Source organism: Rhea americana, unplaced genomic scaffold, assembly GCF_003343005.1.
Source record: "Rhea americana isolate MKP2758 unplaced genomic scaffold, rheAme1 scaffold_25, whole genome shotgun sequence".
NCBI classification, from domain to species: Eukaryota; Metazoa; Chordata; class Aves; order Rheiformes; family Rheidae; genus Rhea; species Rhea americana.
In genome coordinates this window covers 6,741,188-6,760,510 of record NW_028186368.1, presented here as the reverse complement: position 1 = coordinate 6,760,510, position 19,323 = coordinate 6,741,188, and the positions used below count along the sequence as shown (strand labels likewise).

The following is a 19,323-nucleotide window of genomic DNA, read 5'->3' as shown; positions in this document are numbered from 1 at the left end:
GCTGTAGCATGTATAGTATATTATAATTTCCTAATATTCGTATTACATACAATCCATTGTTTTCATGCTGTCATGGAAAACAAACTCTCAGAAGAGAGTTTGCTTTACACTCTTTCTCTTAACAAGATTAGTAAACTGTTTATTGAAACTTTACCAACGCAGATACAGTCTAGATAATATTTGTTTTTAAATTCAACTAGCTTATTACAAAATTTTGTTTTACAAATTATAAAGGTATAGTAAATATAAATAGCTTTTTCACATTAGCAGACGATGGAGAAGAGCAGGTCTGATTCAGTTTCATGTTGCATTAGCTGATATATATATTTTTCAAACCAAACTACTGAAGTACAGATTTGCAGAACTTGCTCATTTTTTTAAGCTGATGGATTTGGCAACATTGACCTGACCTGAATAGAGCCACTCTGCAGTTTAATTTTTTTGACTACCAATGAATTTCCCCCAAAATGATATTCCAATCTATTCCAATATATTAAAGGCCTTCCGTTGATGTATTTTCTCATTGTGATTAATGAAATATAGTTTCAAAGAATTTATATCTGAAATACCTTACACTTGAAGTCTTCTATACTTCAGGAGAGCAGAGCAGAAAGTCCCCTGCAGGGTTTTCAGCCCAACACAATGCTTTTAAACAATATCATGTGAATACTGTGTTTGCCTAAATCACTGAGTGTAATGATGTTTGCTGTATAGTCTCTCCTCCAGAACCTCAACCAAAGATTCTCACTGGTGTTTCACCTGCAAAATCTATTTTCAAAAGCTGTTTCCTCACCTCTTCAAATCCTAGGGTTTTATTTTGTAAAGTTGGCCCCTTTTTACTTGGCCATGTTTCTGAAGTTTTTTTCCATGATGCAGTCAATATGTTCTGGTTTGTTTCAGCCTCATGCTTGTGAATGTATCTCATTATTAACCTATAAAATGTTCTTTAAATTGTTGACTTTACTTTTGAAGATGTGTTTGAGTGTATTTATTGACTCCACTTTTTAGAATGTATTTGCAGTTTCTTCAGGAGCGAGAGTTATGTCAAATGATGTTTTAGTGGAAGGGAAAACTACTACATGTGTAACTTTTACAAAAATATATACTTGCAAGTTAACCATATATGTTCAGAAATAGAGTTGCTGATTTGACATCTAAAATTTTTAATAATTGTATAAGATTTATTTTTCCAAATTGTCAGCCAACTGTTTTTCTAAGTATCATCTTGAAGTCACATTAACTAATTTTATATTTCTGGTTGAAGCTACCTAATGTAAATGGCCRAGGCTTTCTATAATTACTACTTTTTATATCATTTCCCATTTAATCCTTGAGCATTTTGTTTTCCTGTAACAGTTCGGATAAGCCACTAGTGTATAAGAAATGCCTCTCAGACAGGTTTGCATTGTATTATCTGTAGATTGGAATATCATTTTGGGGGAAATTCATTGGTAGTCAAAAAAATTAAACTGCAGAGTGGSTCTATTCAGGTCAGGTCAATGTTGCCAAATCCATCAGCTTAAAAAAATGAGCAAGTTCTGCAAATCTGTACTTCAGTAGTTTGGTTTGAAAAATAATAAAGTGAATGTCAAAGTAAATAATATTGCTGAAAGAAGAGAGGATTATCTCTGAATCTCTTTTTACCAACCCCATATTGGAGGCAGTCCCTTACTCAAAATTGTGGTGTTGTATTCTTCTCTCTCTCTGCGAGGAGTTGAACCTAAGTTTTTCTTTTCCTAAAACAACATCCTTATAATCTAGGGCATTCTTGGCAGGCTGATACTGATCTTTTGTTTTGGAAATGTCTTATTTTGCATGAATTACTCAGAGTGGGTCCACATTATCAATTTTGCATTTTTTTTCTTATTTCTCTCTGTGGCTCTGATTCCTCTGTATACTTCTTGTCCTTTGGCTTACTTTAAATATGGGCCAACTATACTGCTCTTGACTGGCTGTGGTTGACTGSAGAATTCCCTTCAACGGTTTTTCTCTAAAGACAGTGGTAATAAGACTGTTTTGTCCACCTACATAGTTTAGAATAGACTGAGCTGTAATATCATTTTCTGACTTAATTACTGTGTAAGTAAGTAGTCCATGCAGAGTAGAACTATATCAGCAGAAGAAAGAGCAAGCTGTAACCTTGAGCCTCATACATTGTCCTGGATGTACTTGGTGGGATTCAAATCTCCTTATGTGTAGGAGCTGAAACTTAGTCTTCTATAATCTTTGTGATTTCTCTTCCTTTGATTACTGGCTTCGTTTCATAGYGCTTTAATCTGCTTGCTTAGCTAGACAGCAAAGATCGGTTGCAGGTCCCACCACCTTGATCCTTAATGTTCCAAAAGGCCAAAGGGAAGACCAATCATTTCTCTGTTAAGTATGTTACTATGATTTGGAGAGGAATGTTAGAAATCTAGATTGAATGATAGCAATCAGAGTCTAGAAATATTCCAGAATTATTAGTAGGGACTTCATAATGATATGCTTTATTAGGTTTTTTTAGTAGTACACATCTGGTAGGRTCTCATTCAAGATCTGGTTTTGTATCTTCAACTGTGCAGATATGTTGCAATATTTTTTCAGTCTGGCAGTATTTATTGAAGATGTTAGGTTTATGCTATTATGGACTATAGGATATGAGATAAACTCTCTTTACTGTTGCACCTTAAGTTGCACCTAATATTAAAAAGAACTGTTACTCAGGATGGGGGTAGAATTCAGTCACTGACTGAAGCATTTCATTAGCTCTAGGTCTTCAGGAAGGATGCAATTGAAAGCTAAGTCTTAGTAAAGACAGAAGTATGTCTTCAAATGTTGGATTGATACAATAGTTTACTTCTAGTGTAGTCCCACTGACATATTTTATATCTAACTATTATTTTAAAAGGCACTGTGATTCACTATGATTGCTGTAAATATGGCAAACATGTAAATAAGCATGCAACCCTGTATTATACCATGCATTTTTAAATTAATACTTCAACTATGTTAGTGTAGACATCTTAACAGATGAATAAAAGAATGARAAAATAGATGGAAAAGTTAGTTGGATTTCTACCACTACTTGCACCTAATAACACAGCTACTTAAAAGATGCTCTTGTTGTTTCAGACGTAAGTTCTAAGACATGCGATGAAAGAAGAATGATAGAGTTGTTGCAGGCTTGGAAAAACCTCTTTTGCAGAAAATTTTTGGCTAAATCAACCAAAATTTCTTATAGTTTCACTCAGGATAATTTCATTACTTGCTACTGTCTTATTTTTAAAGCTGGAATCTAGTACCTAAGACTTAATATGTACAGAATACCTTTTAGCCAGGCACGAGTATTTCATAATGAATATATCTTTTTTATTTCTCAAATGTGGCATCTGGACTTCGTCATTTCTATCATTCATATTTCTAGGCAATATATGATTAGATTATAGGATTCTCTTTTTAACTGATCGTTAATAAAAGATATTACAAAGATTTTAAACAGCATTTAGATATTTAAATTAATAGTAGTTACTAAAACTATTAGACATTAAAATAGCAACTTCCATTTTGATATCAAACATTGAAATTCTTAAGAGAATGACATTTGATCTTCAAGTTTATTGTACATCTTCAGATTAGTTAAACAATAAATAAATTTTACTGACCCTTAGGTAATAAAGCGAGAGTGGAAACAGGAAGTAATTATATAACTAAAGCTGCAAAATAGTGTACATTTTTGTTTTGGAGGTTATATTGAGTAAAATCATGTAACATAATACTACTTTGCTTTTAGATGCTGTCRAAGAGCATAATACTCTGAGCTTCCAAGAATAATATATTTTGTTTTGCTTTTTTGTATTATAATATTGCTACTAAATAAAACATTATCGAATTTTGGTTTTTTAACCAACGAAGAAGAAAATAAAATACAGCTACCTCTGGGTAAATTCTTATGGTGAAGAACAACAACAAAAGAAGATGCTTACACTTTTGTCCCTTGTGGATTTCTTTGTAATATTTCAGAGCAATGAACATATGGCTGTTACTGTCAGCACTGGTGTATTTGCRGCGATGCCTATCAACATCCACCAGAGAGCAGGGCAGCTCCAAAACCCACATCTTTTATGCTGTGGAAATTGATGGAGACAGCAACACAGCCAGCTTCTTGGCCAAACAACATGGAATGCAGTTCATTTCAAAGGTCAGCGCATATTTAAACTTGCTTCATTACTCCCACCTTTAAGCTTGAGATTTTCATTTTTTTAAAATCAGTTTACCTAGAGGTTCCTTTAGAGACAGAAAAATGAAAGTGCTGAATCCTATTTTCATTTGGGGATATCAAGCTTTTTATCAAATTATAGAGGTGCCGTTTCAGAATATTTCATATCTGATCAGAAGGAAAATCCAAAACTAATTTTCTCTTTATTCAGGAGTCTTTCAGGCGCTGGGACTGTTTTATTTATTACTTAATATTGTGCTCTAGTCAATCATTTTGAATTCAGACAGGAAAATGGAATTTTTATTTTTAAAAGGAAAAAATCCTAAGGAAAAATACTATTGGAATAAGCAGATTTTATTATTTTTAAAAATACAAATATGCCTTTTCTTCTGCTGCTGTTTTACTTTCCTTTAACCAGAGTATGTTAATTTGAAGACATATGAAACACAGAATCTTATATAAAATCTTATATTAGTTAATTACAGACATTTTACTTTGGAGCATTTCTGCAACATCTATCTTTGAGCTTTTGGAATTATGGCCTTGTAACACACAATGAAGAAAAAATATCTTTTTTTTCTTCCTTTGAATTGTTGTCTCARTGCACATATCTTCTGTACATGTAATGTACATGTACATAAACCCAAAGTTTGTATTCGTATTCCATTTAGATTCATTATTATTTTTCGTCTGAAGAAGGTTCTTCCTGAAGCTTCTGCTAGTACTYTGGTAAATAGCCCAAATAGAGGAAACTTGCTAACTTCTTTCAATTTTAGTTACTTAACTTTAAAACTATCCCAGTGCTATAGTGTTAGATTTTCATGTTGCATTTTAGAATCATCTTACTTCAGTAAAAATAGATCACAAATAAAATATTAAAACTTTTAACAATGTTCACCTATAGCAGCCTCCATTCATTGACCTGAAAGTTCTTTGCCAAATTTAATGAATTGAATCTTGCAGTACTGCTCCTGTTGCTTTTATTCCTACTTCTCAGACATGAAAAGCAGAGGTAAATGAGTAAAGCAATTTGTTCAAGATCTGCACACGAAGTCTGTGGCCCAGTGAGAAATGGAACATACATTTCCAGATTTTCAATTTTGTGCTYTATCTGTAAGAAATTATCCTACGAGAAAATGTAGTTAAGTCTATGAAGAAGAGACAATGTATTATAGATACCTCAGYAGCCATTATGGTCTTCCCTATTCATGAGTATCAGTGAAGGGCTCTCAGGGAACCTGCACCCAGTCTCCTGTTGGAAGAATGCTGATGATGGCATATCCTTCCTAATGTGACACGCACAATGTATAAATATTAAAACCACCACATTTTGCAATAATAATCAGATTAATTAAAAAAAATCTGAGGTAAGAGGCAATAAATATTATTATAAATGGTGGCTTCAGTTACAGGGTTGATTAAGAAGGATTTCCTCAAGTTTTCGTAGTAGTACCTTGGAATTTAGTGCAAAGGGAATAGATTACAGGGTTTTTTTAACAAATACATTTTGAGCACATTTTATTTATAGTTAGATTATTGGAAAATTTGTGGTTATATAAGGAAGCCCATCACACTATATCCTTTGTTCTGTAATATTTTTCCAGGAAAACACTTTTTTTATTATAGAGATTGTGTAGAAGCAAGAGCAAAGAGTGGAAAGAAAAATGCAGGAGATATAGGAAGGGTTTTTCCCCTGGTTTCTCCATGGATTTCTGGCTTAAAACCTGTTGTGTAAGCTGCAGATACCTTCCTTAGCATTCTCATTTCAAATATGGAAAAAAAGCCTCTGTGGTATTTAAAGCTTATGGTCTAAGTCATGAGGAGCACTGTTAAAGAGTCACGTATGATTAAGCTTAATATTTTTTCAAACCTTTTGTGGCTTGTAATAAGCTTACAGCATGTGCTATATGAGAAGACAAGCTGATGCTAAAACATTATTTGGAAAGATAAACCTTAAAAATGTGATAAAACTTGTCACAAAAATTMTTGGGTAGGAGGGAGTATTGGTAGTGTTGCAATTAGAAGTTACACTCCTGTTTCAGGTCGCCATATGACAAAGCATTTGAAACATACTTAAAGTTCAATCCCATTTCAGAAAAATKCATAATCATGTGCCTAAGTTCTTTTGAAATAATAGGATCTAAGCATATGCTTAAATGCTTTGCTGGATGAGGCTGGGCTACCAAATGGGACTCTTAGTGAAAAACAGTTTTGTATGAGAAAAGTGACATCAAAGACTGAAAATGGTATCTTTTAAATATGCTACTGTCACCACAGGAAAAGGCTCCTGTAGAAATGGTAATTATGTGTAACTGTGACATCCTTGCTTTAGTATGTTAGTTGCAATTTACAGTTACAGTTTAAAAGCACAACTTCCCTTTGGCATAAGTGTACATTTTTACTATGATGCAGTGAATAAAGACAATGAGTTAACAGTGTTGCTTTGGAGTGCTTCCTCTCATTAAATGTCGTTACTTATTAATATGCAGATGCTTGGCAGCACAGTAGGAAAATTGTAGCTATCTATGAAAAAGGCTACCGATTAGGTATCACATTGGAATACATTTGTTCAAAGTGTAGCTCTTCAATGACGTTTATTATATTATCTCCAAAAYGTTAAACTTCATGATTTGAATACTATATTATTTCACATAGTGTAATAGCTAGCTTACAAATAGTATGTATGGAAATACTATATACAAAACTGTATATATGAAAAGCTTTTTTTAAAAACTTACTGGATTGTTGTAATTTTTCTAAAACTTAAAATACCGGCATAGAGCTGATATAATTAAAACAATCATTAAACACTGTGAAAGTACCCCCAGAGACCTGTGTAGGAGATTCTTAACAGTTCTAATGTAACCAAAATATTTTGCAAAGGAGATACCATTATTAAGGAGATACCATTGCACTCAATATCACAGAAGACAGCAGATATTGAAAAATATATATTATCAGAGCCGTTCATTAGAATTAGATGTATAGTAGGATTTTTTGCAYTATCATATTTTGAGTCAGTTCAATTCTTATATTTATTGCTATTGTAATGTAGAATGCGCATGATTATTTTGTCTCTATACTGCAAAATGGACTTTTTTTCTGTAGTGCTCTGCTGCAGAAATAGAGGGTACGATGTCGAGCACTTCAATTTCATTCTCTTGTTTCCTTCCTCACTATTTAAGACGGAGGTTGTGTAGAGGATACAGACTCTCTCATTTCTCAAGTCTCAGGGGAGAGGAGGTAGTAAAACTTGAAAAGGGAGTGTGTACACATTGGCTGTGGGTCATCAAGAACAACTTTATTTTTGGTTATAAAATGCCTCATCCTCACCTCAGTGAAGTCAACAGAAAACCTCTTACTGACATTCCAGATAGCTTAGAGGAAGAACTATTTCTATGCAAATGTACCCAATTAGCAAATGGCATTAGTACTTACTTAAACTATGTGAGACATTCATAGGAAAACAGTGAAAAATCATCAATTTGGTCTCAGTCTTCTAATTCTCCAAACTGGTATTTCTGTATCCTATTGTTCATTTCTTTCCTGTGCAGCAGAAACAGAAACATGAAGGAACACTGGGGATGCTACACCTGAATGGGTTTATACTAAATTCATTAAAAGAAACAAGGCTCTTGCACAACAGTTTTAATCAACAGCTCTCTTAGTTGAGATTTTTAACCAAGCACCATTTCATAGAATCATAGAGTCATAGATTCTAYGATTTTTGAAAAAGTCAGATGAAAGAAACACAAGAAGATTTTTTTTCTTTTAAAAATTTGATTAGTGAAAGATTTGGATTACAAGTAAATTTGAAATTCAAAGTGAAACTGTGAAACCTGGAAAGTGGTGGAAATCTAATATACCAACAACTGTATTACTGATGCATTAATTGCAGAAAAAAAACCTCTTTAAATTCTGCATCAGTTTTGAAGGTTTTGATATATTTGAAGAGAAACTACTTAATACACTCTCCTCATGTGGATAAGAAGGTATTAGGAGTAACTGAAGGTACAATTAAAATGAAGATACATGTATACATAAAAATRTGTGTATATATATATAYACATATATATATGCACACCTACATATAATGTATATGTGTGTACCTGTTTATGRTTTCACACACCTAATAGCTATCTATGCTTGTATGTGAATATGAGTATGTTACAAATTTAGTTTACGATAAAATTTCCTAGCTCTAGTGAATATTTTTCATCAGTGGATCTCTGAAAAAATACTATATAAAAGGTGCACGGTGTTTGGCAGTTATTTCTAAGGATTTGTTCTTGCTAATGCAAAATGTCTGTTCAAGAGCACTTGCAGTGATGTTCAAGGTCTTTATATTGCTAAATTTATATGGAAAATCCAAACAGGCCTGGGATAAAAAAAATATGAAATGAGGATTTGAAATGAACTATTCTGATCAGGAGTGAAAAATTGATTGTGTGTCTGTATATATATATGTATATATATATATATTTGTATATTTAGAAGGTAAAGTCAAGCTGGGCAGCAAACCCCACTTTTAATAAAAATGGATTTAATAAAGGTACATGCTAGAAATGAAAACAAGATTGCTGAATGACATTTTGACTGTAGGTAAGGTTAGTTTCATTTCTTCCTTTTTCTCTGTCTTTATTTTTCTATCTCTTTCCATCTTCCTTTCTTCCCAATCCCCTTCCCCTTCCCTCTTYTTCTCCCACCTCCCTTCCCCTTTCCTCCTTCCTCTTTCTTTTCTTGTGTCCTTTTCAATCTAAATAAATTTTAAGTGACTTTGTAGTCATTTTTAATTGTTTTCCAAAGTCTATTCTCTTTTTTAAGCTTTAGATATGCTGTAAACTGTATGCAGAGCAGATACAACTTGATGTTTCTAAGTGCATGTATTACTATAATCCTATGATAAATCTCTTCAATATTATTGTACCCTTAAAAGGTGGAGTACACAAAATCTAAGGAGACTAAAGAAACTTGCTGGGTTGAACAGTAGCTTAGTAGATCCTGCCCAAAGATGTATGTTAATTTACAAGACCTCACTCTATGCAAGAGTTCAATCAATGATTTCTCTCTCCTCTCCCATTCAAGTTTTGCAGCAWATCTTTAATGTATTATATTTGCTCCAGAGTTCATTCTGTGCTAAACATTTGTCCCTATGTGATTTATTTTCTATTCTAAAAAAATACTAAATTCAAATTACTAGTTTAAAATCAATTTTCTCCCTGTGTGGTATGTGCTTGTTATGGAAGACATGGTCAAAGTGATGCACAAAACCTTTTAAAAAGAAAAAAACCCTAATGTATGGGTTTTGATTACTGGGGAGTTAATTCCATTACTTTGGACCTACAAGAAAATCATTTTTTTAAAAAAAAGATGGGGGTTTCCGGAACCTCTGACAACAGATCATTAGCTATGTTTCTTTCTTTTTCTCTCTGCCGTCCTGTGAAGCTATTGAAGTGTTCAGGAAGTGTTCTTCTTGCAGCACAGAGGAAAAATACCTCCTTGACACTGAAGTCTAAAAGTAGTAATAGCTATATTTTCCTAAATCTGTGGGGAAAAACACATTTTACCTGGTATTAAGTCTGATTCTACACTTTGCTTATACAACTGGTAAATATTTGAGGATGTAAAAGTACYGTCAAGATATTTAACAAGATATACTAAAAGCTTTCACTTTTTCATTTGTTTATGTATATGGTGCAACTGATTCTTTTCTTTAATATGACAGTGTTGCTAATTCATTCCATTTTTATTAAAGTTAATTGCTTCTGGATACATATTTTCTTTCAGAGAATAGCAAATTTGTCTTTCTATAGCATAAAATTAATGTCCTTTGAGGCCATTTATTGAAGATTRCTGTGTTATTTTTTGTACCACTGAAATAGTAGCATCTGTTGTTTTAATCTCRGCTAAAAATTCTCTTGTATTTCTTGACCATTGCGAGTTGCAGACTTACAAGGACTGTACATCTTTTCCATGTTTTTGGCTGTGCAATGTAACAATACTATTCAGATGCATGTGAGAACAGCTTATGTATTCACCCCTCTGCTAGGTAAATGTTCATATGSTTGGAAAGGGCTTTACAAAAAGGCAGTGAGGTATGAGCGCCTATTAGTTATTACCAATTTATGCTAATATATTAGRAAACTAATCATTTAATCATTCCGATAGGAAAGGATGGGCATGATTCACAGGAGATGTAAATTGATATAGCCCTATTTAAATCAATGAAACTGTACTGATGTATGCCGGATGAGAATCAGGTCCCTCATCTTTGTTTGAATAATTTAATGCTAGGCTGACCAGACCATTAGAGAATACACTTAATAGAACAATTCTMTATTGGAACTGGGATGGAATATGGAAGCTAGTAATGTTAGGTGATTTTAAAAAATGTTTTCTTCTCTCAGTAAAGAGAAGTAGACAAGTTTTATGTTAGTGGAGTTTAAGCACTGAACTTGGCATAATGGTGCATTTAGCAAGCAAGCACAACATGGAAAAATATTTTAGATATTTTTTATACAGTACTGCAAAAACAACCCACTTTTTGACAATTTTGAAAGCAAATCATTTTMCCTCTGCAGCTGAGGATACTACTATTCAGTGCTCTGTCTATCCTTATATATACCTGATCTGTTGTTAGCATCGTAACTACAGTTTAATTAGAAAGGTGGATAAAAGTAGAAAATCTCTGTGATTCATCTAGTTCTTCTCTCTGTTAATGACAAATTGTTCCCTATTAAACATACAGAGTGTCATTTCAAATTCTGTATTCCTATCATTGTAAGGAGATTGTATAAACACAGTTGCAAGTCTTTTTTTTTTTTAATGAAAGTATCTTAAATAAGAATTATGAAATTGCAAACTCTCCCTGGAACTACAACAAATGTTTCTTCTCATTTCATGCACCTCTGGGACTGTAACACTGGAAAATGGATGCAAGAACCCATAAATTTGCCAGATGCTTTGTACAGGTTTTCTGGCATATATTTAATCCCTCACTATTTTTATTTCGGAATAGAGAAAAAAAAAACAAGATAAATTGGAATTTGGTTTCATTTGAAACATACTACTAAATTAGCATATGCCTGTCTATTTTTACAATGATTACCGAAGATGTTCAGCAAATTGGGGTCAATATAGTGTGTGTGTCTGTATTATAGACATGGAACGCTGTGGGGTATACCTTGGGTCAATTCATTTATTTCTATCAATTTACTATAGGAGGTCCTCTGCACTAAGTAAAAGTGATGCATCTAGAGGCAGTTCATTATTTATGCAACATCTACTTGATTTGAAGAAAACTGATGTCAAACGTGGATTCATATCTTTTCCTGTATTTTTAAAGTTATTTTATTGTCAATATTTTGCACAACTGAGATCAGAACTGAGTTCTGGTGTCTGAGTTTAGGGTGCATTGGTAGGATGATTTACTTTAAAAATTGATGTAATGACAAATTTATCCCTTAATTTATCCCTAGTATTTACTAGGAAGGGAGAAGTGAGACTAGAAGAAGGAAGAAGGACTACTTCTCATTGCAATGAATTTTAATAGTTCACTTTAACAATTATAATTCATTTTATCTGTGTAGTGTTCTTCGTTCAAGACTGAAAGTTCCTTACAAATTTTAAGTTTCACAAAACCTTCTGGAGCTGGATCAATATCACTAGAGATGGGAGGCATTATTTTAGTAAATTTTACCCAAGTGGATACTTGCAGTTACTGAAACTATTTACAAATTTGTTSCAAGGCTAGTTTCAACCAAAACAAAGTTGGGAAAATTGTGGAAACTRCACAGGATGCTTTCAAAATGAAGTATTCCTGAAAAACAAGACTTAACATTTCTAACTGTACCTCTGGCTTTCTAATTTTAGAATGGAATTTTATAAAATAAAAAAAAAAAATTTAAATATTTTTAAAAACTTTACATTTTTTCTTGCACAATTTTTTAAAAATATATTCTTTGTTTTGTAGGTGCCCTCAACTTTTCCTCCTAATTTTTTAATTGACCACCAAATCAAAATTTCTTGTTTCTTCTAGGTTTACTTATCACAACCATATATATACAGGGTTAAGATGAATCATCTCAGATCCACATTAATTCATTAATAGCGTATTTTTGAATAAATTCCACAAGTCCTATTTGCTACTGTTCTACTTTAACTATTGATGGGGAGATCATGCTGGTGAAAAATAGAACTAAAAAAATATGTTTAAAGATGATGCTCAGTCTTTAATGACTGCCTAAAAATGATGGCAGAARGGTAGGAAAAAATCAGAATGATTTGAGAGGATAGTAACTCAGAAATGTTATTTTAATAATGGCTTCATTGCAAATGTCAATTGAAATAATAGTATTACCAATGTGATGAAACATTTTGTTTAATAATTTTAAGCCACATTATGCTAAGTGAAATTTATAATAATAAGACAGGCCATTTTCTCACTGCTTTCGTTTGTGTACTTGGAAAGTTTTCTAGATATGGATCCCTCTTCTTCCCCGTCAGAAAGGAGTAATCTTGTAGTGTGATCTGACAGAGTTTATATAGAGAAAAGAGAAGCAACAGACAAATGAGGATTATTCAGGTAAATGATATGTGGAAAAGAAAATAATTCTGCATCAGCTGACATGAGTGATTTTTAGAAAACAAACCAGTAACAAGTGGTATCTTCTACAACTTAAATCATCATCATAATAAATATGCTTGTTTTAAGATATTTCTTCCCTGTGTAAGGTAAGAGCAGAGATTATCCACYGCTCCTAGCCAGGGAAGAGATGGTTATGGCATATACACCAAAAATGTGGGTATCTGGGGACTTTGCTATTTCTTCTCATGGATTGTCACCAAAGCAAAATAACTCCTTAGCAAGTGGTGACTTAGTACCTGGATGAACGGACAATCTGACTCTAGGGTTCTGTCTGTTGAAATGTAGGAAGTAATTTCTGACCCAAGAAACCTAAACACAGCATTAGTTTCCATCTGCTGAAATCTTCCTGGAGAGTCTCAGCTGGTTTCAGCATCATCTGAGAAAGGTGTTTCTCAATAAGGATCAAAATCATATAGGACTTTATTGATATGTGCTGGCATCTTCAAAGACTTGCTTACTCCCTTCAGCCAGATGAGTATTTCTACCCAGGGTGTCTGACTGTGCGTGTTGTAGCACACACACACAAACACCTGTGTACCCTTTTACTTGCACTTCTTTTGGGGGCTAGTACAGCTKTGTGTGCCCTCTCTACGTGTGATTAAATATTAATTAGGCTTCTAATATAAGCAAGTGGGTTCACAGGCCCAAGTGCCACATAAATAATGCATGAGGCACCCGAAGGCTCAGCCTGGGAAGCTGATTGGCCACCTTGGATTTGTATAATTATGAAGTTTCATTATTAACAGTGGAAGCAGTGGAGAGATTTGCCTAGCTTGAGGGACTTTGAAAGCATAAGCTGTCTCATTAGGGAGAAAGGGAATAAGGCATAATATGCAAACTTGTTAGTAAAAAAAAAAAAAAAAGGAATAAAAATTAAGCATAACTATTTAACAGGAGTATTTTCTGTATATATATATATATATAAATATATTTCTTAGTATATAAAATGGCTGAAATTCAAATAGGAGAGGTCTATACTATAGGTATTTAACAACTTTATTTGTTAGAGGTCTTGCTTGAAAGCATTTGTTCTGAGTATAAAACAATCTTTAATATTTTACTGAAAAATCCACAGGTAGCTTAATGGGTTCCGCAAAGTGAGAGGTACGGAGGTGAAAGAATGAACACAGTCCAGGGTTCTTGCTAGAATGTGTGTTGTGCATGCAATTAAATCTCAAGGTCAAACAATTTACAGACAATTACTTTTCTAACATCTCCAGAAATGCCTGCTTACACGTCTTTAATTTTAAATGATACTGATATTCCAATTCTCCCCAAAGGTTAATGCTGACTAAATCCAGCTGTGACCTGACACGATGCGACAGCACAGTGCCTAATTATCCTCTGGATAGTCATTTACTTTAAACCATTAAAGAAATAGGCTGAGAGGAAGATTTAGGACCCAGAAAAAATGTTAGCTTGACTTCTTTCTTCTTGAGGATGGGATGGGCTGAAAAATAAAAATAAAATCTTGCTAAATGTTAGCCATTTGCTTTGATGGCAGAAAATTGTTCATCCCACTCTGTTTTTTTTACAGGTTAAATTGCTAACTAGTTCATTTTATCCATTGCCTACGGCTGGCGCTAAATGTCAGTGACAAATTTTGTACTTGTCTTGAAGAATGAATTAAGTTATGCACAAAAGCTGTAGTGCTCTTTTTAAGATGAGTGAATTGCAGAGGGAAAAAAAGTTGCTCATTTGAAAAAGGATTATTTCGATTAAAGGCCTTTTCTATTGTAGTGGAAGACAGGTAGTGGTTTAAGATAATTCTGACAGTTACCTCCCACAGAGGCTGCAGTCCTTTACTAGAAATTTCTTTAAGAGCACTTGTGTCAGATTATATACTATGATTATTATCATAAGACCATTTGTGACAGTAAAGGGGGGGGGGACACAATTACAGAAAATGGCAACTATTTTTCATTAACTAAGGTAAAACTGGTCTTTCTTCAGTGAGGTCAGCATTCCATCACCATCACACAAACCTTTATAGAATTTGCTGCAAAAGCAATTAAAAAAAAGACAAGTTTTCTCTGCCAAATGTTGGTAAGAAAGAACAGTTCGTTCTGCAATTTATATTGCAAAGATCTGGCACAGACTTTACAATCCATCTGGTTTTTAGCTATCTGGCTCTGGTACCTCTCTACCATCTCTGAGTGAATAAAGTAACCAAGAACGATTACTACCATCATAACGTTTTAAAGTCTAAACTAGTTTACTATCCATAGGCCAGAGGGAGGGCTCTACATGTTCTTATTTTACTTGGTTTTATTTTTGTATACATTTTATCTATTTTTTGAAAGTCCAAAGAGAGCTTAAAGTTAAAACTAGAATTTACAGTCACGTCTGTTAAAGTGGTCTTCCTTAGAAAGCCAACCTCTCTCACCTCAGTGAGACAGTATAACTGGTATTTTCTTGTATTTATAGTGCTTAATTTGTTCAAGATTTAATTACTGTAACACAGAAATKATTATTTTTGTTTTATTATTTGGATTATGGTAGTGCCTAGTAGTTCCAGCTGTGATCAGGGCACCATTGTGCTGTGCACTGTACAAAAACACAGATTTTAAAGAAATGTGTTTAGTGGCACCCACAGGTTTTGGCAGATTCTTTTCTCCTCTCACTGAGTGCATAAATATTTTCACTGGTACCAGCTGTAGAGAGGGATATGGTAAATGCTAATCTCAGTACACTCTTAGCAGTCGCAAATGAAAGTTAGATGTATAATTTCAAATGAAAAGCTGAAATGAGAAATCTGGTGGATTTTACATTACTTCCCTAAAATACTGAAAGATTCCTGCTTCCTTTCTGCATACACTGTTGYCTCATGCAAGGGGATAAGTTTTTTCTCCAAGAAAAATCAAAATACAGATTATCATTTTTCCAGCGCTAACGCTGCAGCTCCTGAAAGATAGTCTGGCTCTAAAAGAGTCTGGGATACATCTCACCTAACTTTGGACACATAAATGTAGTTATATCACTCTGTCCTAGTCRTCTTTGCTCCTATTTTAGTCAAAGGAGAGAAACAGATATATCCATGTACATTCTATGTACATTTCATATATATTTTTTAGGATGAGATAAATTGCCCTCTGAAGGTGCTTRGTTCTTTCCATTGACTATAAACAGAGCCTAAACTTAGTCTAATTTTTTGATTCCCATATTAAGACACGTGAATTTTCCACCAGTAATTTTCCTTTTCGTTAACTTTTCATCTCTGGCCTGCCTGATCACACTTGAAGAAYTCAAGAAGAGCCCTTTAAAGTTTTTATGAAGTATATTTTAAGCTACCTCTCTCATATATCTTTTCCGTTTGTAATACCTACACTCTTGATTTTTGGTTTGATAGTCCAGACTGAGCACCTGAAGTCCCTTATTTGGGGCTTTTTTCTTTAGCTTTAGATCACTTACCTAGCTCTCTTCTGAGTTTTCTCTTCATATGCTTTCTGMAATGTGAATAAAGGAAATGGATCCAGTATTATAATAGTGATCTCACCAAAATTTGTAAAAGAGAAGACTATTCCCTGCTTCTGTTTTGTAATGTATAAGAATTTAATTAACCATTAGTGCCACAATATTGCGTGAATAAACCATGTTGAGATGGTTATTTGTTATTTCCTGTAATACTGCTTTTCAAATATTTTTTTTCTCACATACCTRTTTCTTTGCATTTAACTATATGAAAGTATGTTTTCCTGCCCCTCCCATATYCTGCTTTCACAAATTCATATTTGAATTCAAAATGGTGCATTTTGARTTTGAATTAATAACAAAATCTGTTCAATGTCTTAGTTCAGAAGATAGCTGCATATAGAACAAAAATTCTCTGGTAAGATTTTGGAGTGTCATTTAAACACATTAGGTATTAAGTGACAGACATTATGATTTTTTTTTTTTTGAGAAATGGAAGAGAAATACATAGTTTTCAACTGAATATCCATATCAGCTGAAATGTATCGCTTGGCCAAAAAGCTGATCCGATTTCTTTTTCCTYTCAGACACTTTCTAATATATACTCATTTTGATCTTAAGTGGCWGTTTCAGACAATTTCAGCTTTTTTCTGCATAATTAATTTTGCATTTTCAGAACATCCTTTCTATGACTTCTTTGTCAGCACACTGTCCCTTAGGATAGCTCAGGACCCCCTTGAATCTGATGCATTTTCCATGACTTGGGTCTGAGGAAACTTTTAARCCACTGCTTAGTGTCTCCTTCATATATGAGCAAATTTTGGTCTTGTTTTTGGATCAGCCACCATCTGGCAATATTATTGGTATGACATTTGTGSTCTGTCCTGATCTTGGGCTAAGCGGATACTAGCTTGGTTTACCTTCTTTGCAGTCTATTTTGATTTTATGGTGCAGGGCCTTTCCTCCRGAGATGAACATAAGTTTCTCTTTTCTGTAAGTATGTCTCTTTAACAAACATCAGAAGGATTCTGTAATCTTTTCTGTTTAAACTGTGATGACCATTATGAATATGATGACCCTTATGAATATAAGATGAATATCTGTGATAAACTTCAAACGTAAAGTAGAACTTCTACTTAATTACTTAAAATTATCTGTGGACCCATTTTAAGTCTAATCTGAGAGCATTGGATAAAACCCCTTAAGTTTAAGAATTTACATTATTCTCACTGCTTTTTACTTTGAGTGGAAAGCATACTTCTTTATGATTAGCTACAGATCATATGCACTTAAAAAAAGCAAATAAACATGGAACAAAGGCACATACATCATTCTTGAGAAGAGATTAGGAAATGGAAAGAAGAAAGACCACTTGTAACAAAAGTTAGTCACACCCTCATGTTCTTTTGAAAGATGCTTAGATACAACTGATGTACTTTTTAAATGCTAGCCACCATGGCCTCTTCCTTCTGGGAAAGAATAAGTTTAAAAATATTCTGTTTATAATAATATTTTTTAATTAAAAGGAACAATGTTGCTATTAGAAACAGACTAATGACTATTTCAAAGATTGTTCATCTRCAAATGAGACATTTTTTCCTTTTATTCTTTCTCCTTCTCCATCCTTACTCAAACAGCAAAAGCAATTTAACTTTTGGAAGTATTAGGAGGATAATCTTTTCTTTTTGATCCTGAATTTGTTAATATGGAAAATTCGTCATTTTTCAGAAGCAACTTTTCTTCTCATAGGATTGACTGAGGGGAAGAGAACCTAGGTATGTTTATGAAATGATCTTGTAATGATTGCTTTTCTCCTGGCTATTCTCTGTGCACCTTAACACAAGAAACTGTATTTCTTTTTTCACTCCCAGTTCTACAAAGAAATAACCAAGCCTGTAATCATGCACTAGAGTCTTTATTGTTGTTTCACTAACATAAGGATTCATGATTCTGTGTAGGTTCTTTCACAATGAGAAAAATCAGTTTTATTTTTATCTATAAATTGAATTTTCATTCATTTCTTAATTTTTTGTATTATATATTTGCATATCTGAGATGTGAAAAAACAACAAGTTATTTATTCTGAAGTTTTTGGGTAACTCCAAGTTGAAGGATGATGAAAGGGGACCTATCATTGCTTTAGTTTTTTTTTTCCATTATTTCAAATTCAGTACCGCCAGGAAAGGACACCATTGGATGTGTTTGGCAGAGTTTCCTAAGGGTAACAGAAACAGTATACATGCAAGAACAAAGTCAGATTAGTTTAATTTGGCTTTTTTAAATGCTATCTTGGCATGTGAAATGTTCTGAAGCTAAAGGCAGTGCATAAATAGAAACTGTATTATGCTATTGTGTTTATCAAATCCTCCTCATCTATTGCACCAACCCCATAAATCCACTGAAGCTTGTATTATTCGGGGGTGGGAAGGTGGGCAGAATGGAGTGGAAGCTACAGAATGATTTAATGCTGTGGGAACTTAATCAATAAGTCTGTTGCAGCAAAATCCCAGGAAAGAGTGTTGTTTTCTGTCCAGATGATAATGAGGCGGACTAGCAGCAGCCTCTGGAGGAGCAATGCTGGAGCAGTGATTCTGTGGTACAACTTTACTATTTGCTAATTAATAATTTGAGGCCAAGGGGACACTTTTTGGCCCCTCTGCTACTTGTAGTTTCTTTGTGACTTGTCTCTTTCATTATTGGAGGTTACTCTGTGCTGAGTTAGAGTCTGGAAGTTTAGCCAAATTTAACAACTAGGATTGCTAAAAATGCAAGCTTCTTCTCTCTTCCCTCTTCCCCCTTTGTTCTTGGCGTTAGCTTGTTAGTGCATTTTTATATTATTATACAGTACTTGATCTCTCCCAGGTTTTGTTAAGGAGTAGGTAGTGGGGTGTAGTAATTACACTATGCTACAAAAAAGTAGAGGAAAAATTTGTTAGTACATTACAAAAACAATATTTCAATGTAATGTCTTAGTCCTTGTGCCTTGCATCTCAATTTCAGACAGCTGAACTTATGCTGATGTGTGACATCTGTAGCCTGACAAAAACCATCATCAGAAGCCGAGCTGAAT

General features: G+C 33.6%; 1 protein-coding gene across 1 annotated transcript in view; it reads left to right on the top strand.

The window, feature by feature from the left end:
• The window catches only part of LOC146594795 (uncharacterized), a 198,735-nt gene that overhangs the window by 38,551 nt on the left and 140,861 nt on the right, over positions 1-19,323 (top strand). Inside the window, 1 exon segment of the mRNA XM_085306972.1 lies at positions 4,000-4,177. Coding sequence (XP_085163098.1) covers positions 4,000-4,177 — 178 coding nt within the window.